The sequence below is a fragment of the Phaeoacremonium minimum genome (assembly GCF_000392275.1).
Source record: "Phaeoacremonium minimum UCRPA7 unplaced genomic scaffold PA7_03_scaffold_454, whole genome shotgun sequence".
Taxonomy (NCBI): domain Eukaryota; kingdom Fungi; phylum Ascomycota; class Sordariomycetes; order Togniniales; family Togniniaceae; genus Phaeoacremonium; species Phaeoacremonium minimum.
The window spans coordinates 53,969-77,954 of NW_006921356.1; the positions used below are offsets into that span (position 1 = coordinate 53,969).

The 23,986-nt window shown below is 52.0% G+C and overlaps 7 protein-coding genes across 7 annotated transcripts; 2 read left to right on the plus strand and 5 right to left on the minus strand.

Moving 5' to 3' along the window:
* Positions 1 to 10,776: 10,776 nt before the first annotated feature.
* Positions 10,777 to 13,960, plus strand: UCRPA7_6135 (putative importin-beta domain-containing protein; the record flags this gene model as incomplete). The annotated part of the gene is made up of 2 exons (XM_007918675.1): positions 10,777 to 10,941; positions 11,003 to 13,960. 2 exons carry the CDS (start codon positions 10,777 to 10,779, stop codon positions 13,958 to 13,960), a joined length of 3,123 nt encoding a protein of 1,040 aa, XP_007916866.1.
* Positions 13,961 to 14,330: 370 nt separating this feature from the next.
* On the minus strand, positions 14,331 to 15,231 carry UCRPA7_6136 (hypothetical protein; the record flags this gene model as incomplete). The annotated part of the gene is made up of 3 exons (XM_007918676.1): positions 14,331 to 14,982; positions 15,061 to 15,122; positions 15,178 to 15,231. The coding sequence occupies 3 exons, from the start codon at positions 15,229 to 15,231 to the stop codon at positions 14,331 to 14,333; spliced, it is 768 nt and encodes a 255-aa protein (XP_007916867.1).
* A 795-nt stretch (positions 15,232 to 16,026) lies between these two features.
* UCRPA7_6137 (hypothetical protein) lies at positions 16,027 to 16,436 on the minus strand (the record flags this gene model as incomplete). The annotated part of the gene is made up of 3 exons (XM_007918677.1): positions 16,027 to 16,171; positions 16,261 to 16,322; positions 16,380 to 16,436. The coding sequence occupies 3 exons, from the start codon at positions 16,434 to 16,436 to the stop codon at positions 16,027 to 16,029; spliced, it is 264 nt and encodes an 87-aa protein (XP_007916868.1).
* Positions 16,437 to 17,105: 669 nt separating this feature from the next.
* On the minus strand, positions 17,106 to 18,236 carry UCRPA7_6138 (putative thioredoxin reductase protein; the record flags this gene model as incomplete). Its single annotated transcript, XM_007918678.1, has 3 exons — positions 17,106 to 17,197; positions 17,249 to 18,130; positions 18,218 to 18,236. The coding sequence occupies 3 exons, from the start codon at positions 18,234 to 18,236 to the stop codon at positions 17,106 to 17,108; spliced, it is 993 nt and encodes a 330-aa protein (XP_007916869.1).
* A 746-nt stretch (positions 18,237 to 18,982) lies between these two features.
* UCRPA7_6139 (putative mrna 3 -end-processing protein yth-1 protein) lies at positions 18,983 to 19,789 on the plus strand (the record flags this gene model as incomplete). The annotated part of the gene is made up of 1 exon (XM_007918679.1): positions 18,983 to 19,789. The coding sequence occupies one exon, from the start codon at positions 18,983 to 18,985 to the stop codon at positions 19,787 to 19,789; it is 807 nt and encodes a 268-aa protein (XP_007916870.1).
* A 242-nt stretch (positions 19,790 to 20,031) lies between these two features.
* UCRPA7_6140 (putative duf1776-domain-containing protein) lies at positions 20,032 to 21,536 on the minus strand (the record flags this gene model as incomplete). Its single annotated transcript, XM_007918680.1, has 2 exons — positions 20,032 to 21,447; positions 21,504 to 21,536. The coding sequence occupies 2 exons, from the start codon at positions 21,534 to 21,536 to the stop codon at positions 20,032 to 20,034; spliced, it is 1,449 nt and encodes a 482-aa protein (XP_007916871.1).
* Positions 21,537 to 22,128: 592 nt separating this feature from the next.
* UCRPA7_6141 (hypothetical protein) lies at positions 22,129 to 22,995 on the minus strand (the record flags this gene model as incomplete). The annotated part of the gene is made up of 1 exon (XM_007918681.1): positions 22,129 to 22,995. The coding sequence occupies one exon, from the start codon at positions 22,993 to 22,995 to the stop codon at positions 22,129 to 22,131; it is 867 nt and encodes a 288-aa protein (XP_007916872.1).
* Positions 22,996 to 23,986: the final 991 nt, after the last annotated feature.

A 23,986-nucleotide genomic window follows, 5' to 3' on the forward strand; every position in this document is an offset into this window, starting at 1 on the left:
GTGTCAGATCTATCGCTGTCAGATGACGAAGAATTGTTTGCATCCGCTGTTTCACCGATCGGAATAGGTGCGATGACCTCTGGCTCCGAGCCTCTTTCCGAGGGTGCATCTTTGACGTCGTCTGCAAAAGCCACTGCTTTGGAAGACGGAGACTTGCTCGGCGGCTCGAGAACATCTCCGCTCCAGGGCTTGCACTCCTTGACGACCTCTCCGCATCTCAAACACGTCCAACCTTCCCCTTCTACCCTTTCTATGCGCGTAGTAAGACAAACGAAGCAATACACACAGCCACACGGGATTGTTTCGTAGGGATTGGTGATGTCGGTCTGCGCAGAGCCAATAACACCGCCGGACGCTGCAGCCGCCGCCATGATTTCCTGCTCGGTGGACGCCGTATTCTGATCCTGGTAGCATATGGCACATGTTCGCTCCGGCAAGAAAGCGTATTCACCCTTCTTCTCCTCGCTGTCCGCGTCGGAGGTGCCCTGAATGAATCCTTTGGTCTTCCTCCAAGTTCGCGTGATCCACCTCCTCCATCTATTAATGCCCACCAGAGGCAAGACAAATAGGAGGAACTCGGTGAATGCATGCCATACAAGCTGTCGATTGAGATATTCGAAAGATACCTCCCGGCTCACCTGGCTTGTTGGTGGTGCTAGTCTCATGCGTAATATCCTGTCAAGAAGAGTCCTATACCTCCCATGCAGAAGAAACACGAGGAATGACGCAAACGCAGCGGTTGCATGCACGGTAGACGCTGCTGATGTGATACGCGACAGCCTCTGAATGCGCATACTGGGCTGGTCATACCCGTTATCTTGGTCTAATAACCAATTTTCCCACTTCGTCCAGGCATATTTCCCTCCCACTGTAATCAGCCCGTAGAGTGATTTCTGCCACCTGGATGGAGCGACCAGAACGGGCCCGTCATGTCTCGCATCGGTGTACTTCAAGTTCTGGAGGGCAGCGCCGTAAGTGGCGTCATGGTCCCAGATACTGAGTTTGAACAATATGCCCCTCAGCACCAGCAGAATTTCCGGTGACCACTCATCCTTCAAGTTGCTGCCGTGGCCGCCCAGATACTTGAGTCCGTCGCCAACTTGTCCGCGTAGGAGGTCGACCAGCTCCTCGTCGAGCAACTCGGCATCAACTTGTCCGACACGAAACGCGGGCCGCGTGCCCTCAGGACCGGAGATGCTGTCCCAAGTGGAGAGCGCAGAAAGTCCTAACCGTCGAAGCAGCGGCGACGGATGGGACGCGATGCGCGCGCGCAGTTGTGAAACTGATTGCTGTGCGGCGAGGCGCGCCTGGGCTTCGGCCTCTCGAGCTGCTCGACGCTCGGCCAGGCGCTGCTGCGCTTGCACAAAATTTGGAGCGCTCATCTGGGCAGCATTGGTGGGAATTCGGGTGCGTGAGACGTAGGGAAAGGGTCGAGTGGTGGCATGCGGTTCATGGGCGAGGAATGGTCAGATCGCCAGAGTTTGATGTCGAGTCTTTCATGAGCTTCGTCTTGGCAGCAATGTGGTGAGGAGCAAGAGCCGAGGTACGTGAGCTATGCTTGCCGAGTCAGTGGGCTCAGCAGTAGAGGTACGTACCCAGATCGGTAGTGGTCGGTATTCTGGGCTGGGCTTGCTGGGCTAAATTGGACTAGCCGTGGAACCTTACCTTACGCCTGGAATGTGATCTGACTTACCTTAGGTAATCCCACAAAGAACTCGTGAAGATGATCTGGATGCATGTGGGATCATGACAGCCCATTGCCCGCGTTTAACCCAAATTCCATGTTATTATACGATTGCGGCTGTTCTGATACGCTGGTGCATATTTCATGCGACTCCAAGAAGATATGTACTGTATGTGTAAACACTTTGTAATGAATGAATGACCTTCCGCCTGGAAAGTGTAACTAACACTACCGTAATGCAATATCTTCAAACGGAAGCTGCCCGAGCTTTAAAGCGCTCCTTCCAGGTTGTTATATTTTACTCAGCTGTTTCATGTACGTAAGGTAGTTGTTCCAAACGGAGAATTCTAATTCGACTGCTCCTGCACAATTTAGCATCTGATCTGAAGAAGTGAGGCGCAACTCTCCTTCCCAGGATTCCGTATATGCCCAACAAGCTGTATGATTTGGCAATCTCCACACCAATTTGTCGTGCTCTACGAAACTCTGGTGAGCCTGACTTGCTGTTACAAACATCAACGACGGTGCAAGGCCTGACAAGGAATAATGTTGCTGAAAATGATCGAATCGCACTTGGCTGAGCATTAGCATGAGGGCGAGGTGTATGGACTCGAAGTTAACTTATTGCGCGGCTGTCCGCAAATGCGCCCTGGTTTTCCGCCGTACATTCGCGCAATTCTGCCGAAAACAGTCCCTTTGCACATCTTTCTCCGCCGTCCTTCTGCACGAGCCTCGGTGTTGCAACCCTGGCCATCGATCCTAAGGGGAAGCTGTCAGATTCAGCCCTCTGCCACGCTGTTGAGCTTGGCGCAGTTCATCCCCACGCAGGCCCCTCATTCAACATAGGATCGAGGCACACGCACATTATCAGGAGCTACAGGAGGCATGGCCAAGCTTTCCAGCTGAAAGAGCTGCGCGGGACCTAATACGGCCAATGGCAGCGGCAGAGCGAAGCTTTACCGAACCTCGCAAAACGCTGCCATTTATCTGCTGACTCCGCATTTGCTGTGGTAAGCAACACAGACCGTGGGCAACCTCATCCATATTATGATGCCATAACCAGGCCTATCGTAGGCGACATCGCCTTCCGCTCCGTTCCAGATACTGTGCCCGGCTTCCTAGCAACGGCATACCCGAACACAAAACCGACTTCCGCCCAGGAAGTGTCCGGAGATTGTTGCAGTGCCAAGCTTTTTCTTCTGCGTAAACGAAACTTGCAGCATTGGCCCCACGTCAAACTCACTGAAGCCGGGGTACTCTGGACCCAATTGCTGCGCCTGGACGCGCTACCAATTGCTACACGGTCCCACCGCCCCTTTCGTGATGGCGTTTGCCCCAAATCGTCAAACATCGGTGTCTTCTTTCACGGCCACACAGACGCAAAGTGCGTATAATTCGCTACTATTACTCCAAAAAGAGCCTTTACCTGGCCAGGCTAGGCGCCGTGATGACACACTCTCACAGGCAAAGGTCCGTAATTGCCATCTGGTGCACTATTCTAAGAGGCACAATAGGCACCGGCATTACAGTGCACTTGGCCAACCGAGAACGGATCATGGTCACTGGAGCTGAATGCAACGTGGTTCTAGAAGACGGCCCCGAGAATAGCACCTATGCTAGGTAAAATAGAGGTCGAAAATACCAGACATCGGAAGGTCAATCGTGTGATACACGATTTTGTAGCTAGTCAAGCGATTGCCAACTTTCGGAACGCCTACTCTTTTCAGGAGAATGGCAACTTTCTCTCAACAAGCTTTTCGTGATGGTCGAATCAAATTTACCCCGTTTCATGGCGGCCTATTAGGATCTCAGCCTCGTCATGGGAACGAAGTTGTAACAGAGCTTATTCCCGTTGATGCTTACAAATGTCCTTGTGAGTGACGCTCGAGGAGAGCTTGCCGATCTTGGAGATAGAGGAGGGCCCCGTGTACCAACGCCTTGGAGGCGTACAGCTTGTTTCTTGATATCCGCTTATATCAGCACTTTGTTGTCCATCGACACAGACACACATGGAGCCAGCGAGTAGGGCACGCAGGCAAGATTCTGCAAGCGGCATAGGCCATCTAGCTCTGGGGCACCACTGGGGCGGGAGACAGCGCAACATCAGGTAGGGCAAGGCAGATCGTCAATAGGCTATTCAAGTACGAAACTCGCAGGAAAACGTGCATTAGTGCGCCCAGGACCCATGCAACTTAGCCGGCTTACTCGTGGCTGCATAAGTCATAGGGCTGAGGCCCAAGTGCTGGGGACTAACACCCAACCAGACCCTTTCATCACCGATTCCTTCATTTCGGTCCCGGGCCAAGGACAGGCCCCATCGTCTTCCATGCCATGCTGCCATGCTACCATGCTCACCTTGCATATCCATTCCGCTTACAGCAGACTTTTGAATTCGCGCCCTTGCCAGCTCTGCCAGAAAGCGACCGACAAAATGCCCGGACGATAGTGTCGTCCTGCCACCCCCTTGACGTAACACAGCAAAGCTCTCCCGGGCCATCATTTGCTATCCGGCGAAGGGGGATCTAGGTGTCAGTCGATGCGAGATTCCATTCATGGAATAAGGCACGCCAAGACTCCTATCAAAGTAGACCACACTAACAGCCACTCGGTAGGGACTGCCCTGCAGCGTCAATTAAGTTGCACCACCCGGTACGACCCTCCTCATCGGTGATGGGGAGATACAGTGTAAGCTACAGCCCCCCGTACCGTACAGATGTTCTTTGGGCATGCGATACTGTGCGGGGGCTCCGACACCCAGGGAGTTTGCCGTTCAATTTGGAATTGGCCTTCGATATGTTGCTATTGCTTTGAGGGTTGATGTCTTTGGAGTGATCACTTACACGAGCTTTGCTAGATTAGTCACCTCTATAAAATAGGTTGATTTTCCCCACTCCATGCCTCTTCATCATCGGTATCATCATTCAGGCAAGGCAATATCTCCAAGATTATTCATTCATCTTATTCTTTCACTAATTCCTCGAGAGGCTATTCCCAAAATTAAAAAATATGGTGCTCTCCATCTCAAGCAGCAACTCGTCCCCTCCCGGAGACAAGAGCAGAGACTCCTCGCCGGGCTCCGAGCAGCAATCAAACAGGTCAAAGGCCGGAATTCGGGTATCGTTAGCCTGTGTGCCATGCCGCTCAAAGCACATCAAGTGTGACGCCACCCTGCCGGTATGTCAAAGATGCCTATCAGAGCAGAAGCCGTGTCACTACGCCAAATCACGGCGTGGTATTCGCGATCCCAAGAGGAGGAGCATGATGGCCGAGAGGACCACCGCCATAGAGCCGGCTCGGACCTTCTGGCCAACATCCCAAATGTCAAACTTCCACGTTCCTATCAGGTTCCTCAACGACTTGCCTGCAGGTTGGTCGCTGTCCAGAAAGCAACTGGCGGATACTTCTTCCGTTTCAGCGACCATAACGCTACTGGATACATACTATACCAATTTCTATGACTCACATCCTTTCACCTTGCCCAAGCATTATATGATTGCACATATCTCTACAGCTCCAAACGATGTGCAATTTCTGATAAGTGTCTTTTGCTACATTGGCTCTTTGTTCGAAGCCGGCATTTCTTCAGACGAGCTACGAGATTCGGCGTTTAACCAAGCATGTGGACCACTACCGCCAACCGTGTACAATGTGCAAGGCCTCCTGATTCTTGCACTAGCCGCTGGTGGTGAGGGTAGAAAGGATCTTTACAACGCATGGCACGACAGAGCTGTTCAGACTGCCCTCGATCTTGGCATGCAGCATCGCTCATTCGCGGATGCTGAGCCGGATCCTGTTGTTGGTGAAAGCCACAGGAGAACTTATTGGGCGTTGTACCTTTACGACTGCTGGCGTGCTGTTTCGCGTCAGCTACCAGGCTTTCGATTATACAATGTTCCAGTCACGGCAGACATCCCTTGTGAGGAATGGGAGTACCAGTCAGGGGTAAGCAAAACCCGCTGTTATATTTCTCAACACACATCTCGCTAGTCGAGAGGTATTCACTTTGCAGAACGAAATACTAATAGATGGCATAGGTTATTCCACAGCCAATAACTCTGGCAGAATATGATAATCGTGATCCAGTGGGAGAGCCTGAGTTTTCTTCATGGGCATACATGATTGAGCTTTGCAAGATATTTGGACAGGTCTATCTACCCCTGAAATTATCTCACGAAACGCCATGGGTGGAAGACGTGAGTAGAGCCGAGTTCAGGATTATGAACTGGCTGGTTCGCATCCCGAAATGGAAGTGCGATGTCGTTGGGCCAAATGGTGCCGCAGACTGGGTGCTTTACATGGCTCTAGGCATTGCTCATGTGTGAGTGAACTGCGTCACATTTGAAATGTTCCATCATACTGATGACTATCTCAGCGTTAGAGTGAGATTGAGACAACCCGAGGAGCGACTGAGAGTTAGTCTTAAAGAAGGCTTCGCGATGGGGCCTTTGGACAGACCAGCGGCACCAACTGACCCCAAACTCAGCTGGAACTACTGTCCACCAGAGGTAGCAGCCGCCAATGCACTCTGCAGTCTCGTCAAACACCACTCGATAGCTTTGACCCAATGGTGTCCCGTGACTGTCATTGGGCTTGAAAGAATAGCTCTCGCACTCCTTGACGCATGCGTCTTCCTTGGATGCGATACACCCGCCACGCGAGAAAAATTGAGCTTCATATTTGCCGTTCTGAAGCGGCACGGCCAGGTATGGCCAGTTGCCACCCAGATCGCGGCCGGGATCAGAGACGTGGCCAGGACATATTTGCCGTCAACGCCTCGAAATGCAGCTGCCGGTCTCATACCTGAGAGCACCAACCAGCTCTGGCAGATTATGGACGAGACTAATACTATTTCTCTTGATGACAACTTTTTCCAGCAATTTCCCCCACCAGATATGACTTCTTTAGATGAGTGGTTCGTTGGGCAGTGAGCACAAGCGAGAAGTAGGAGGAGTGTACAGGACTTGGTAGATTGCTGATTACAGCATGCAACGCACTGATTGCGTTCGGTAGGTGAGAGGATATGTCGGCCTTGCTGTCGAGCATGCAGTCGAGAAGATAGTTTGTGATGACGATGTAAATGTCTTGGCATTTCACGGGTTTGGCTTACGGGAATATGAGACTTCACCTAAAGTAGTGTACACTGCGATGCCGATATGCCTGGAGTATAGCATTTTAGACTAGGAGCCAACGGTTTGGTTTACCCCTTTGCCATGTGTTTATGCAATAAGCTGTAAGAGCAAAGATGCGTGTGAGACTTGATCACCGAAAGGCGTCCTATCCTAGGACGCGTGCCCAAGCCACTGGGTCCCTCACCTCACACAATTTCCACCTCCTCGGGAACATTAGCAGTCTTCTGTCTTATTTCTTACAGACGACCGTTTTCAGCAGATCAAATCGAGTTTCGTGGCCCCTCCCCGAGAACCGAGACTGAATGATCCGTCTCTCACGTCCTATGACGGCACACCAGCAACATCGATGAACTTTGGCACTTGCTTTCGTGTCAGAAGGCCCTCAATCTATTTCAGATTTGCCCAAATCCTGGACACTAAGTTTTGTGTCTTAGTAAGAACTTATCTACGTGCATGGTGTGTGGGTGGCTGGCAGGCATCGGACCCGTCAAGCATCCGGGAGACCACGGTGCCGGAACATGTGGGCCGAGATACCTGAGCAATGCGGTCCAATACTTTCGACACCCAAGCTCAACTAGAGCCACGGCAGATTGTTCTTCCAAGTGGTGGTGATGTCGGCATATTGGGCCGAAAACTTCGTTCCTAGACTGGAGGCGATCCGCAGCCCTTGCTAGCTCGCCATCGGGGCTTGGGCGCCTATTCCTTGACCTAAACGCTCGAGTCACTAGGTTCCTAGGTCGGGGAAAGGTGGATAGTTATTGCACGATGGCTCATGACTAACTGACAAGGACACCGTGGGGTGACGCTCGTGTGTTTCACTGGGTACATCCAGGCTACAGTGCGAGTGAACAGGTGGCATGGCATCGCGAATCGCGGTTGCCTGTCTGGTTGCTTTGGGCGGCAGGATGCATGAGATTCACAATAGGAGACTATTGGACAAGGAAGAGGCGGGAGACACTTGGCCGTCTGCGGGCTGTGGACTGCATACTCAGCCATCGAGGTCCACTGGGTTGCTTCATTCAGGGGTAAGGGAATGTAGGGGGCATGGGGCCTGATGCTCCTGCGCCCACTTTCCGCACGGATACAACCATCAGATTAAAGGCCCCAGAAGCCAGGGGCTCTAGAGATTCTTGACTCCGGATTAGGTTTGCTTAGACAATCATCATTTTGTCTCATGGAGACGTCCGGGGGAATGTAGGAAGCTATAGGCATGACCTTGACTACCTGTTTGTGTCAAGACATATTGCTTATGAGCCTGATGTTGATATCGTGGACAGAGTACCATTATCATCAATTAGTACTCTTATTATTTCTCATGGCTCATGGCTAAGCCTCGTGCCACATCCACCTATTTAGATCTTACCCCTGGACCCCCGACATTTGGGGGTGTCTGAAGCGGTCAAACTAACAAGACACAAAACCCACATGAAAGTACGATGCATCCACACCCAAAGCCATGGTTGCATCATGATATAAGCTTATTTAGTTCCGAATGTGCTTGGGGTAAATTGAATTCTTTGGAACCGTCAGCCTTGTAAGGCCACGGTTCCCATGCAACGGCGGTGCAGGGGACGGCGTCTCCTAGAGCAATAAACAGAGCTTTGTGACTCCACGATGTGTGGCAGTTGTTTATCTAGCGCAATAGGCTATGAGTTACGCGAGTGGCATCTCGTAACGCTGTTGTGAATGGTGTGGTACGGCCGTTGCAATAGCCTATTGCCGACGCCATCGACGTCTGTTGCTCCTTCGGCAGGACCCGAGTCCCTGCGGGAATACTCTGCTTTACATCCCTGATTCCCTACTTCTTCTGGGAGATTCCCACCCCTAGCTGTCCTTGGCTCGTATTTGAATATTTCCAAATATAGGCCCTGCTCTTCCAGCCCTGCCCCAAATACTTCACCGTGGTGCGGCCCGATTTTCTTGTCTGGCCCCAGGAATAGGTCAGCGGAGACATGGAGATCTGGGGACAATTTACTCCTAGCGATAAAGGACCGGGAACGATTCCCAACGCGTTTGAGGAAATATATCCGCACACCACCTATCCTGGTTACCCAAGGCGCTTCGGAGCAAACCTCCAGATGCACTCGACAGACTCCTCACGACAATACAACAGCGAATGGCTCTTGACAATACACAGGCAGAGACTATCTCATAAAATGAGAGATTAGTTGCGGGTCATAATCGACGCGCTGTATCGGCGAGTATCAAAAACGCATCACGCACTCCTCTCAGGGGCAGCTAGGGGCACAAAACAGCACACGTCGGACTTGGCGCATTTGCGAGCGATCCTCGAACTACGATGCGGCTGTGCTCAATGTCCAAAAGTCGGCCATATAGATTGATTGGTGTAATGACTTGAAGAAATCTAGAATGACAGAGCGTCGAGAGCCCATGTGAAGCTCCTCAGCTTTGGACATTGTGGACAGCGTTTTTGATAACCCGCCAGCACTGCAAGGTTGAGCTGAAAAGAAAGATGAAACAAGCGCTTATGTTCAAGATGGTAAAATGATGTTATCTATGGAATAAACGTGGAATCGGGCCGCAGATCCAACATTGTGGCTAAGGCCACGGGCTGAGCAAGGTGCCTCCATGACATTGCTCTAGGGCTGAAGTATACTTCTCATCTGAAGTCTTCGCGTCAGACGAAGAAAATTCGCACTTGATTCAATATCAATATTTTCAAGGCAAGCTAAATTATGGCGCGGTTACAGCCGGCCCTGAGAGTCCTTGGTCAAGGGAGGCGATCATCACTATAAGATAGGCTATTCCAGGATTACAAGCTCAATCAGGGGCTCTCAAAGCCTGATTCGCAAACTTCCCCAAATCCAAAATATGAAGATGAGTTGATTCCACTTAGGACACTAGTGAAAAGAGATCAAGGGAACTTCGTGGTATGTATTCAGTGAAATTTCCCGTTTGGGATAGACACTTTGACTCCCTCTCGTTTCTTGGCCATCATCTTTTTTGGCCATCATCTTTTTCGGCCAGGTATGATGAATGACTGAGCTCGAGGGCAGCAATTCTGATCCTTATTATCATCATTGACGTCATGAAAAGATACACATTAATTATTATGGATTACTTCACCCGGGCATAAAGTGGCAGAGACAGCTGCAAGGCAGTCTTATATGTGAACACAACCCACACTTCACTGCCCAAGGTCCCTGACCAAGCGATCGTCCCATCTTCCAAATGAAATACACTGACACCAAAACGTCTGACAGGTTACTGGTAGTAAAACCGGTAATAGAAAAAGGAACTCTAGTTATTGTTGATATACTTTCGCCAGTTAGGCGGGCTGTTATCTCTTCAACCAATTGCTAAGTCAGGGGCTCCTGCCCCTGAGTTTGGCTGGGTTCAAACAACATCGGAAGGAAGATGATTGTGACTCCTTCTTCCAAATGCATTGTGTTTTGCTCTCAGAAGAGACCTGTTCGAACAAGACATATGTTTGCAACTGTTTACATAGTGAAGTCGAGCTGGCTGATGTAATGGATGTCGTTGGAATAGAGTGCTTGGGGTGGGTACGAAGCATACAGTGAGGCACCTCTAGGTGGCGAGTGTACCTTGGGGGCGCCTTACCGCCAGCCCGTTAAGCAGGCGATCCCTGTAGAGGCTTTCTTTGGCCCCCCCTCAGCGGGCGCGCACAAGCAGGCAGGCAGGCAGTCGGGCTTGCGGTGAGGGTGCCCCACCACCATTTCTCCCCCACACCCACCCACCTGCACACGTCAATCAACTTGTGCCGTGCCCCTCGCCGGCCTGCCCAACTTGGACTTTTGTTTTCTTTTGGAAGCCTCAAAACCAGAATCCCCTTCGGCGCCCAACATCTATCTGCACCGAGGTCGGCAGGATCGACACAGCCACCGGATCTCTCTAATCCCAACAGCACCAGCAGCACCAGCAGCACCAGCAGCAGCACCAGCAGCCTCGGGCACGTCGTTGGAGGAGACGCGCGCTCTCGCCATGAGCTTCGCCATCGAAGTCCCCGGCGAGGCCAACCCGCTGAACTTGCAGGAGCTCTACAAGGCCCTACAGGGCGCGAATTCCCTCGACAACGCCCAGAGGCAGGCTGCCGGCAAGCAGCTCACCGAGTGGGAGTCGCACCAGGACTTCTATCCTTCTCTACAGGTGTGTCGGGCTGCCTTGTTCCGCTTCCAAAAGACAATACTGACAATCCGCGACACTGCAGACCATCTTTCTCGACAAGACAATACCCCACGATCTCCGCTTCCTTGCCGTCATCGTACTGAAGAATGGCATCGACAAACACTGGCGCCATGCTGCAGCCAAAACCGGGATCAAACCACACGAGAAAAGCGTCATCAGATCGAGGTTGTTTCAGGGAACCCTGGGCGAAGAGAACAAGAGCCTTGCACTGCATAACGCCCTTGTCCTGGCCAAGGTCGTGCGGAGAGACTACCCCGAGCAATGGCCCGAGGCCCTGCCCACCATACTCGATACCCTGAGGGCAACCAAGAGTGGTAACCAAGAGCAGCTCAACGGTGCCTTGGCCATCTTGATCCGGGTGGTCAAGGAGCTGGGTACGGCCCGGCTTCGATCATCTCAGACTGCGCTCCAGGCTATCACCCCCGAGCTCTTCTTTGTTCTCGGAGAGATCTATGCTGAGAAGACTCAAATCTGGGTAAGCTGGCTCACCACTGGCCGAGGGGACGAGGATGATGCAGACCTTGCTATGGAGAACAGCTTAGTTGCTGTCAAGATCCTACGGCGGCTCATGATCATGGGTTTTGAGGTACCGCACCAGGACAAGTATGCACAGGAGTTCTGGTCGGTATCCCAAAGTCATCTGGGCGAATTTCTTGGCTTTATCAGCCACGACTCGGCTGTGCCAGCCCCCTACCAGGACACGGTAGGGAAGCATCTTCTCCAATTCACAAAGCTACATCTGGAAATGTCCGATGTACAACCTGCCAGTTTCGCTCTTCTCCCAAATTCGATACCCCTTGTGCATGCTTATTGGGACCTCGTCGCCAAGTTCGCCGAGGTCTTTGACAAATCAGGTGGCTTACGCCAGAGCACGACAGCAAATGGATCTGAATCCAAGTCCAAGGTGGAAGGCCCGTTGCTTGAGAAACTGGCTCTCAAAGGCCTGCTGCTAATTAGAAATTGCATCTCGATGATCTTCAGACCACAGCAGACTTTCAAGTATCGCAGCCAGGAAGTGAAGAAACAGCAGCAGGAGGCAATCAGCATCATCAAGGCCCAACTGCTGAAAAACGATTTCGTGCTGCAAATCGTTAATGTCATCATAACGAAGCTTCTGATTTTCCGTAAAGCTGATCTCGATGCTTGGGAACAAGATCCTGAGGAATTCGAATCCCAGGAACGCCACTTGGGTGATGCGTGGGAGTGGGAGGTCCGTCCTTGCGCTGAGAGACTATATCTTGACCTCTTGACGCACTACAAGGAGCTCTTAAGTCCACCCCTGCTATCATATTTCCAGTCTGCTGCGAGCGCCAACTCAGATGTTATTACGAAAGAGGCAATCTACACCGCAATGGGCTCAGCAGCAGCAAACTTATTTGAAGTGTTTGATTTCGACGGGTTTCTCAAGTCCACTATTGTGCAGGACGCACAATCTCAGGGGCCGCTGGCCAAGGTATTGCGACGCCGTATCGCTATCCTGCTCAGCCAGTGGGTCCCGGTCAAGATCGAGGACTCTAATCGGGCCCTGGTATTCGATGTCTACCGCCATCTCATGAATCACAATGACGAGGCTAACGACGAGGTTGTCCGGCTCACGGCGGCCAGACAGCTTAAGTATATAGCCGATGATTTCAGCTTCCCAGGGGACATATTTGCAAACTATGCAGCCGACATATTCCAAGAGTTTGCCCACCTTCTCGGGGAGACAGCGGTAACCGAGACCAGGCTCGCAATACTTGAGACGCTGCGCGTCCTTGTTGCTCGCATGGAAGAGCACGTCATACCATTCGCGGACAAAGTCGTTGCATCCGTGAGTTCTCTGTGGGACGAGTATGACGACAAGTATATGATCAAGCAGTCGATCTTAGCATTCCTTTCTTGCCTTGTTCTGTCGATGAGGGGTGCGGCACAGCCCTATCAACAGTTCATGTTACCTCTGATCCTGAAGGCACAAGATCCGCGTTCTGGGATCCATCTATTCCTCATTGATGAGGCTGTGGACTTGTGGAAGGCAATCCTAAGCCAAAGTTCCTCACCATTGACGCAGGAGCTGATAGGCATGATCCCACAAGCTCTTCCGCTCATGGAGTATGTCTCCAACCTTGCCGATGACGGCTTGGAAATCATCAAATCATACATTACTCTTGCGCCGGAGGCTGTGCTGCTGGACAATGTCCGGCAAGAGACGCTCAAGGCGCTGGCGACATCTACAATGTCAAAGCAACGGGAGCAAGTCTTCCACAGCGTGAAATGTCTAGAATTCCTGCTTCGCGCTGCAGCGGACCTCGCGGGCTCCAACGGCATCACAATCATAGTAGAGGACTTGTCACAGATAGGATTTCTCCAGCACATCCTAACGAGCCTGCAGACGGCGTGGGAGTCACATCAGACGACAGGACCGAACAGGAAGAAGAGCCCCATCAGCTCCATTCTCGAGGCAGACTACTTTGCCATTCTGGCGCGGGTGGCCGTCGCAGACCCCACCATATTCGTCAAGGTGATGGAGGCAGCCGGCGAGCTGGGCGGAGTGTGGAAGTGGCTGGGCGAGGAGTGGTTCTCGAGCTTCGACGCCATGGCCGACTTCGAGCGGCAGAAGCTCTCCTGCATGGCGCTGACGCGGCTGCTCGAGCTGCCGCAGCCAATTGAGGGGCTCGTCCTCGAGAGGCTGCAGGACTACTTCGCCATGTGGACGAGCGTGGTGGAGAACATCCGCGACGCGAATGGAGATGACACCCAGATCTGGAGGGAGATGCCGCCGTCCCAGTGGGACATGCCGATGGAGATCGTCGAGAAGCAGTGGACGATGAAGGACCCCGTCCACCAGGTGCACACTTATACCTATGTCATGGAACGGCTACAAAACCTGATCCAGAGGACTGGTGGAGAGGCACAGTTTGAGGCGAACTGGGCCGTGAACATCGACAAGGAAATCTTGGTGGGATTCCGCAACTTGTCGAATCCCCCGCCGAGAGCGGACTAGAAGTTCTGGCCATGAGCGGGCCGGCGTTCATGTTGGATCAATTTGGGACATCAGAGGGAGGGTTGCTCATAAAAGAGGCGAATAGCCTCGTTATATGCGATTTTGGGAGAATGCAGTCATGTGTCATGTAGAATGGAGCCAAACCCCGATACCTTAGCTATGAACAATTATCACGTAATTAGAGAACTCGAGAGATAGAACTGGGTTCCTGCACTAGGACCCTGATTACTATATTGTTATCGAGTGAAAGCTCATTTTAGTCCGGAACTAGAGTAAAGCTATACTTGTGAATCTTACAGCGACTTCTAAATAGCCAGATTGCTAGTTGATAGCCTCTTCGTCGTCGTTTCACCTTCACCCATTTTCGGCTCTAGTCGTCATAATCATAGTAACCATAATCGTCGTCATCATATCCTCCATCAAAACCGCCATCATCGTAGCCTCCATCGTCGTAGCCACCGCCGTTATAGTCACCATCATCATAGCCATCCCCACTATCATGTCTCTCATCAGGCTGCAAATCGTCATAGTCATAGCAAGATGATTGGTCGCCATCAGCATCGCTCAAAGCTTGGTTGTGATCACCGCCGTCGAACTGCGATTCCTGCGAAATATCATTGCGATCATCCCTCACAGAGTGCCGTGCGTCGTGTTCATAAGCATGGTCCTGGCACGGATTCTGGCTCTCGCTGTAGTAATGAGGATCGCTAGACAGGTTGGTGGATTCGCAGCTCGGAGAGTACTCATTGTGATAATCTGCCTGAAATTGGCCTTCAGTCTCGCGATTGTTTTCTGCGCAACCTCCTGAGCTACTACCTCCGTGACTGAACGAGTTCTGGTGGGATTCATCGTTCAGATATTGAGGTCGTTCCAAGCCATCATGGCCTTCATCCTCCTGGGGGACGCCATTCCCGTAGCCAGACGAGTACTTCTTGCCGTTTGGCGCCGTGTAGGTGGATCCGCCGAGCCCATTATTGTAGTATTTACTACCGTCGGGATTCTGGTAATAGTAAGATCGATCACTGTGAAATGTTAGCGTTGGGCAGAGACGTTGGGAAGTAGGCGGAAGCAGCTTAGTGTAGAGAAATAGGACTCCTCACCGGTTAGAGTAGTGATATGAGTTGGACCCATTGCCGTAGTCTCGAACACAGTAGTGATTGCCCTGGGTACATAGGTTAGTGCCCCTCCCAACATTCTTCGCACATCTTCTGGCTTACCCGGCTGTTGACGCCGTGGTTTCTGTAGTTGAAACCACCGTGCTTGTTAGACATGCTGAGAGACCTGGATGTGCTCCGTGTGGAGAGGCGAAGAGTTAATTCGTCCATGAGGCAAGATCTTAGGGAGAAAAAGGTCCGACTTGGAATGGAAAGATCGCAACGTCACGCCAAACAACGCTACGGTGAACTCGTTATAGTAAGGGCTACAGTGGCGTCGGCTCTGATGTTGAGCATCGAGGCCACTGATTTCCGACGTTGTTATGAGTAATGAGTATGGACAGGGGAGCAAGTCAGAGAGCAGTCAACGATTGCTGAAAGACTAGGCATCAATTAAACCTTCGGATGAACCTTGTTGGAAAGGTCAACCGACCAAGAAAGTTAACTCCTGCCTCCTAAGGCAGATGTTAAGGATGTAGATGTGATAGGCTCGTTCCTTCCAAATGTCTAAGAAAGACTAGGGAGCAGCGATCATCACGAGCAATACCAAGCCTACTACGTTGCGTCTACTTAAGTCCTAGGTTATCCGGTTTTCGCAACTTCTCAGGTGTCATGAGTGACATTTTGGCTGGGCTAAGTAATCTCAGCTCTCTGGCAACTGATGACAAGGAATGGGCAAGAGATCATACTGTAGACAGACTCCCTTATCTACAAACAAAGTCACAGAATAATAGAAGCTGACCGGCCAGGCTTTCCTAGGATTGCAGCTTCTAAAAACGTTTTCCGATTGTTTTGCTAACCATGAATTGCACTATGTGCTGTCTACAGAGCAGCCTCAGCATGCCGCATCTGACTCGAGATCGCTGCTCATATAGATCCTTACATGCTGCTGAAGCTGTGCCTACTCTGCCTTTATTTCTTGGCTCCGCTACCACTGGCGCTGTTGCCATATCCAGAGGAGTACTTCGCACCACTGGGGGCAGTATATGTAGACCCGCCGGCGCCATTGTTGTAGTAAGTGCTCCCATTGGGATTGGAGTAGTAATATGATCCATTACTGTCAGCATGTGAGCTCGATGAGCATAGGACATGAGTGGCCCACCAAGATGAATGTGGATGGAGTGTTCAGCAATAAATAAGACTTACGTGTTGGAATAGTGGTACGAGTTCACAGCATTGCCGTAGTCTCGAGAGCAGTAGTGGTTGCCCTGTAGCCTAATGTCAGAATTGCAATCGGCACGTTCGATCTGGGAAAGGCTGCATACCTGGTCATTAACACCATGGCTCTGATAGGTGAAGCTGCCGCCTTGCTTGTCAGACATGGTGCCTTGTTTCGTGACGCAGATTTTAGATATGATGTTCCTGAAGGTGCTCTCTCTGAGGCAGGTTGGTGAGAGGAAGAGAAATGAACTCTGGAAATCGATGCGAGAGGAGAGAGCTTCGTCATTCACCGCCAGTGACCCTAGCTGACGCGATAAGCAAGTGCACTGACCTCGTCTCTGGTCACCGGGAAACACTAATGTCACGATATCCCTGTTGGTGGGGCTTCCTCTTACCAGGGCTAGAACAGATAAGGAAGTGTAGATATGGGCAGATGACTAGATTGTGGGATCAATGGTCGATGTTGGTTGTGCCGGCATACCTGGCTTGCAGACGATAACAAATGGTGGCTACCCCAGGATCTTTGAAAAAGAAGCAAAGCGAACCATCGCGAGCATCAGGCCCGTCTGATAACTCGCTGCTCAACCAGTCGCGATGAGCAAGCCGGAGGGCATGGAATCCTCCAATGGGGTCAAGCCCGTCAGAACGCCTCAAATGCATGGGTCCAGCCCCGTCGGCCTCCTGCATCGCATCGCCCAGAACAAACATTGCTTTGTTGGGATCACAATCGATAAGACGCGGTGGAATGATTCGAGGGTTTGTCTAATTGTTGCAAGTCATTTTTCTATGGCCTTCTAAATGCGAACCTAATATAACGAAAATGAGTTGCTCTAATTACCAGATCGGACTTCCTCCGTCTCCTCGTCTAAGCCGTGCTCAGCCAGGTATTTCTCGGCTTCTAGAGCAGCCATGCATCCGGTACCTGATAGTAGTTAGCATATAATTCAAGCTGAAACGGGCATATAACACGTACCTGCACTGGTAATAGCTTGTCTATATCTCTTGTCCTGAACATCACCCGCAGCAAAGACACCTTCTATGCTGGTAAGTGGGGTGCCTGGCTGGGTCTTGATGTATCCATCCTCATCTGTCTCAACCTGTCCCTTAACCAGCGATGTGGCCGGATCGTGGCCAATGGCATAGAAGAGACCATTTGCCTCCATAGTCTCCTCCTCGCCGGTCTTGATGTTCTTGATAACCATGTGGCTCATCAAGCCTTTGTCGTCACCCTTGACCTCCACACCGACGGTATTCCACCGCACGGTGATCTTCTTGTTCTCCAGCAGCCGCTTGGCCATGATAGCACTGGCACGCAGCTGATCTCTCCGTACGAGAACTGTGACGTGGCTACCGTACTTGGTCAGGAACATAGCCTCCTCGGCCGCAGAATCACCACCACCAATGACAATCAGAGGCTTGTTGCGGTAAATTGGCACCGCACCGTCGCAGACAGCGCAGGCAGAGATGCCGTTTTGCCAGTACTTGTCCTCGCCGGGCAGACCAAGCCGTCTTGCGGATGCGCCAGTAGCGATGATCACGGAATCGGCAGTGCGAGTGTCCTCGGGGGACCACTCGGTGGTGTACTTGAACGGACGGGAGGAAAGGTCGAGTGTGGCGATGGTCTCAGAGATGATCTCGGTGCCGAACCGCTCGGACTGGGCGCGCATCTTGTCCATCAGCTCCTGACCCATGATGCCATCGGGAAAACCGGGGAAGTTCTCGACGTCGGTGGTGGTCGTCAGCTGGCCGCCGGCGGCGATGCCGTTGGCCATGAAGCCCTCATAGAGGACGGGCTTCAGGTTGGCCCGCGCCAGATACACCGCGGCAGTGTGGGCGGCCGGCCCTGAGCCGATGACTGTTCCGTCCTGTCAGTAATGATCGACTTACACGGTAGCGTGTCATCGGGGTGCTGCCCCGCGCACGCGTCGAGACGGAGACTTACTGACTACCTTGCTGTGCATCCTCCTCACGCTGGCACTACTCAATTCACTAGATCTTCGACTGTTGTTCTTCAGACCAGCGGCAGTGACTGCAAGGACCGAAAGGCCAGTGGCGCTGGATCGCAAAGTACGGGGGAAGAGTCTGGAAAACAGCTTGACGGCTGGGGTCGTGTCTTTGGGGAAAGGATCGAAGGTGGGATGCGTTGAAGGGACAGCAGGCGCTAGTGCTTAAGTACTCGAGGCGAAAAGAACAGGATGGTACAGTCTAAAGATCCGCTAGCAAAGGGAATATTCTCGGCGGGCCCAAGGGCGGTACTCTAGTTGGGTGATAAGGAGCGATTTCTAATGCCGCAGTCAAGTGGGCTTTTTCTCGATTCCAAAAAGTCGAAGCCGAGGAGGTTTGATTCCACAATTTTGGAGGGACCCGCCACGATCCCGCCGGCTGCGGAGGAGGAGCAGCATCTAGAAACCCCCACTACGGCTGCCCACGCGCGTAATTATTCAGCCCTGCTATAACCCTAACCCTGATCTTACATGGTGGCCATGATTTGTCAATCCAGAGGGCGGAGCTTTTTAGCTCTCGAGCTATCAACTTCACCTTTCATCACCAGCTTTGACGACAGACACGAAGGCTTCCCCGCGCTCCGGCGAGCATCCCCCACGATTTCGACTTCGACCCCATTCAATCTATAATACGTCGAAGGCGCAGTATCTGAGGTCATCAGTCTTGCGGTCTTTGGGTCACTAGCAAGTTTGCTGGACCAAATATGGCCACTGCAACGACAACCACAACGGCGCAGCTTGCGCAGCAGATGCTCGAGCACCGTGCCCCACGACCGACCTTCTCCTTCACACCCTTCCTCCAGAACACATATCACCACGGGCTACCCCCAGACCGGCCGATATGTAAGGCATACGCGGCCGGACACTGTCCGCTGGGCACGCGCTGCCCCGAGCGGCACGTGTCGTCGTCGGCCACCAAGCAGGAGGGCGGCGGCGGCTCGGCATACAACTCGCTGGTGTGCAAGCACTGGCTGCGTGGGCTGTGCAAGAAGGGCGAGAGCTGCGAGTTTTTGCACGAGTACAACCTGCGCAAGATGCCCGAGTGCAACTTTTTCGTGCGCAACGGCTACTGCAGCAACGGTGATGAGTGTCTGTACCTGCATATCGACCCACAGTCCAAGCTGCCGCCCTGTCCGCACTACGAGCAGGGCTTCTGTCCGCTTGGCCCGCGCTGCTCAAAGAAGCACGTCCGCAAGAAGCTGTGTCCCTACTACCTTGCCGGCTTCTGCCCTGACGGAAAGACATGCAAGGAGGGCGCACATCCGCGGTGGGAGAAGGACCTGGAGAAGCCAACTGCGAAGGTGGAGAAGAAAGAGGATGACGAGAGTGTCTTGGGCAAGCGAGAGCATATGGATGACGAAGATGAGGGAATGTTTAGAGAACGGGGAGACCGGGACCGCGGTGGACATGATCGGGGGGGCCACAAAGACAGATTTGGTGGCGGCCGAGGTGGAGGTGGTCGCTGGAGAGGAAAGCCAGGAGGAGGACACAAGTTCAGGGGCAGGCATTAGACGTGGCGCTCTTCTGGGTCCAATCCGTGAGGTTGTATCATTACTGATACGTGTACGAACATTGGCGTTGGTGGGCTCGGACGAGGCAAGATACCAAGATCGGAATATTCAGGTCATTATATTGATCATCGTACATTTATTTCATTATTTATAGAGTCGTGACGTGTCTATGTATGGATAGGTGTGTGTCGTATCATCTACTGACCAAGAAAACTGCACAAATCGCAGATTGGCCAGTCAGTTTAACCCTCCTTCCAGACATTCGTATCCGCCGAGTGCTCCGGATGTACAGAAATATACTCGGAGCCCTCGCCATTTTCACTACCAGACCGTGGGCTATTGTACTGCCACGCCGAGAGTTCGTCAACCTTGCGCATGCCCATTATCCAGCCCACTAGACCTCGCGGAACCCAACGCCCGACGAAACCGTAGAGATTCGCTCCGAGCCCAACACGCACCACCCCACTAGAGTTAGACCCATCGATCACATCGAATACCGCATTGTGCAGGTCGCGCAATGAGCTGCCCCTCATCCCTCGGACACGGCCTGCAGAGATGGCAGATGTAGATGTGTTGACGAAATTCCGTCCATAGGCATGTCGAGCCGCCTCGGGCCATGCCAAGGTCTCCGCATGGTCGGGGGCGGGTAGAAGGCCCGGCTGCGCGGCCGACGAGCTTCGTAGGTTCGCAGGGGTGAAGCCAGCAAAGTCAAAAGTGCCCAGCTGGATATGCGTTACCGGGATGGCAAGGGGTCGCAGCTCCGCCGTCAGCACTTCTGTGAAAGCCGAAAGCGCTGAGCAGACCGTCGCCTCCGGTGCATGGAAAGGTGGGTTGATTGACGAGATGATAGAAGGTGTGAAAACGAGGACTTTGGGGTTCGACTTCTCTCCTGACGGGCTAAGCCGCGCCGTCAAAAGAGGCAAGAACGCTTGGATAGTGAGGATGGGGTGGAGTAGATGAGTGTTGAAGAGATCCGCAAAGCTCGATGGAGGGATGGTAGCAATCGGTGAGGTTTGGTAGTTTAGAGATGGTATGAGGATGACGGACTTCAAGGCCAAATAGTTCGCCTTGGCCCTGGGCACAGCTGAATGAGGAGTTTGTAGGTAATGTGCGAATCGCTCGATCGAGCTGCCGGCGCTGGGCGGGTCCGTTATATCAATTGTAAGCGGTCGGATATCAGGGCGTGACAGATTCTGCACCATGACCTCATCCTCGATAGTGTTGCAAGCGATGTAGACGATGAAGCCTTTTCTCTCCAAGTCCAGCGAAAGCGACCTGGTCAGCGGCAACGTCGGAGAGCCGGCAATGACTACCACTTCCAATCGTCCACCATTGCGAGCGCGCTTCGCCCGTCGCGTTTTCCGGCACCATCGGCTTTTCCTGTATCCCCTATAAACGACAACACTGGTTGTGAAGATGATGACGCCAGTCAAAATCTTGTGTCTTGATACCCAGTCTTGCGCTCTCTCGTACAGCGACGAGGAGGATACTATAACCTTCGGGGGCGGCGGAGGTATGTGTGGGCGCATCGAATCTGGAACCCATGGCGATGAGGCAAGCGATTCTCGAACTTGATCGGCAAGCTTGTCGACATGCTTATCGATGAACTCGGCGACGTCGCTGGAATAGCGTCTGATATCGTTGGGCAACGACGAGAGCTGTCGCGTCTTTGTTAGCAGCGGCGCAAGCACTTTAGAGCATCAGTGTAACTCACCACGTCCAGAAATTGTTGATCGTCTGCCGACATCTTGATAAGGATGGCCCCTCAAGCTTCCAGAACCTCTATTGTGCTAGGGAATGGAGAGGATGGGCGACTTTTGATTTTATCGGTGGTGTCGCCTGATCAGCCGGGTCGTAAAAGACGGGCTCCCTAATCAGAGTTATCACGTCTCCACCCGCTTCCTACTGTGGGGAAAACGTCATTTCCCGAGGCCTGGCGCATAGCGATCCAGGGTTCAACATGAGACCACCCGATTGGCTAGAATCGTGTAAGCCGTTTGACGACCACCTTACATAAGAGAAGGAAATACGTTAAAAGACCAAAGCAAGGCATTTTACCAGCTGTACCTTTGAAATAACTACAGTGCGTGGACTTCAAGCTTCATGTGTCCGTTTGTGGTCTCTGGTTGGCAGGCCAATATGACAGTATTTGGGCTCTGATAACTGATGAAATTATCCTAGCTAGGCTGTATTTACAGTACAACATGTAATAGCCACCTGAAAATCCATCTGCAATGTCTGGTAGTAGGAATTTTTGGACCACAGAAGAGACATAACATATGAAAGCCCGGAGTGATGTTCTCAAAACGGATTTATCTTCGCTGAGCGAATAATGAGTATCAATCCAGGTCGGCTGTTGCTTGACGATGTGCCAAAAACTCTCGCCATTTCTCCCATGTTAAACTCGCCGCTAATGCCTTTTCCTTCTTCTCATCAATAGGACTGGCATGATTCTTGACCTGCTCGAGGAGAAAGTCCTGCATGTCTCGAAACTCCTGAATCTGAAGCGGGGTCATGTCGACACGGAGGAAAATTAAGGAGCCAGTAGGCAGCGCTGGCTTCTCCAGCCAATTTTTCAGATAGTTGTAGTCAGTGAAGAAGACCGAGTCAAGCATGAGCATGAGACTGTTCTTGTTGAAGTGGTAGTAGTTGCAGGTCGGAGGCATGCCGAGAGCGTGAGGATCAGGGTTGGTACAGGCCAATGAAATGACCTTGTCGAAGTAGCCTAGTGAACGCAATCCGAGTCTCATAGCAATGCTTGGAGTGATTTGTACCTGCTGTAGCTCAGGAGCCTTGTATCTGTCCATATCGCCTTTGCAATATGCTTTGACACCGGTGTAGGTGTGACCAACGAAGCGACTGGGGTCAAGAAGTGCCTTATTGTATTCATAACACTGGAACCAGTCCACGACTGCGCGAAAGTCGCGCATGTTGAGGTCTCCATCTGCACCAACAATGACAATATCGCCGATCCATTGGTAGCAGACGCCAGGGGTTCCGAGATTCTGGATGGATTTGTTGGGTACCGGCAACGTCATCCAGGGGCAGCTCTGAGCTATGAACATCTTCTGAGTGGCGATGGGTTTGGTTTGACCCGACATGTCGAGTGTGTATTCCTGGAGCTCAGCGGTCTTCTCAAAGTAATGGGAGAAGTCCCACTGATCTTGTCCAAGCTTCTTTATCCAAGCGAATCGGGGTCGCTGCATCTCTGCAGGGGCACACGCTCGTTCTGCTGGGAAAACAATGGCGCGAATGTGATCGGCTCGGGGTCTCTGCTGGTATCTTGACAGTTTTTCGCAAAGAAGTTTGTGAATGGGCCAGTCAGCCGTCTGACACTGCCTAGAGCAATAGAAGATATCTTCACAGCGGGAGCACATGAAGAGGTCGGCTTCCTTGAAGCATGTGGGGCAGTTTCCCTTCGCAGGGCGCTCATTCGCAACGTTGGTGCCCATTGTGCTGAGTTCCCGAGAATCTGGTGGATTGTGAAAGGGCGGTCATCAGACGATGGGGGGCGCGGAATCTAAAAAGCTTTGGCGTCGATATCGTTGCTTGCGCCTGGTGCTCACTGAAATGCGTGGCAAAAACTACGCGTTCTTGCAGAAGGATGTCGCTTAGCACTCTGGGGCCATAAAGGCAATGATTAGAGTGAGCCAAATGATATCGGTTTGGCGGGGGCTTCCTGATATTGGAAGCGGATCAAGTCTCGTACAGAAATGGCGATGTTGTTGAGCATAAGCCGATGACGAGTACTTTGCGGAAGGCTCCAGATAGGGCGATGATTTCAGGAAAGCTATCACAAGTGACAGGCAGGGATAGTAAAGATTGGGGTTGTGGTGATGGTAGTGAGGGGGAGGCTTGGGGAGGGCTGAGATGAAACCTAGTAAAGGGTAATACGTTCTGCTACAAAAGAGGCGGAAGGAAGCAAAAAACAAATGAATAGATTGTACGAGGAGGGATTGAACCAGCAGCCTCTTGCTGGTGTTGTGATGAAATTCTGTGCCGTTTTGGGTATGAAATTGTTTTGGGTAAAAAATAAACACCACCCTAGAAATCTCGCGATGTACCGACCCTATGAGTTGCATTGAGAAGGCACAAATCACGATCGCCACAACACAATCAAGATGTGATTCCAGAGGAGAAGAAAAAAAGGAAAAGAGGTATAAAAAAGTCTGGTGCCCCCCAGCTCAGGCTCTTTTT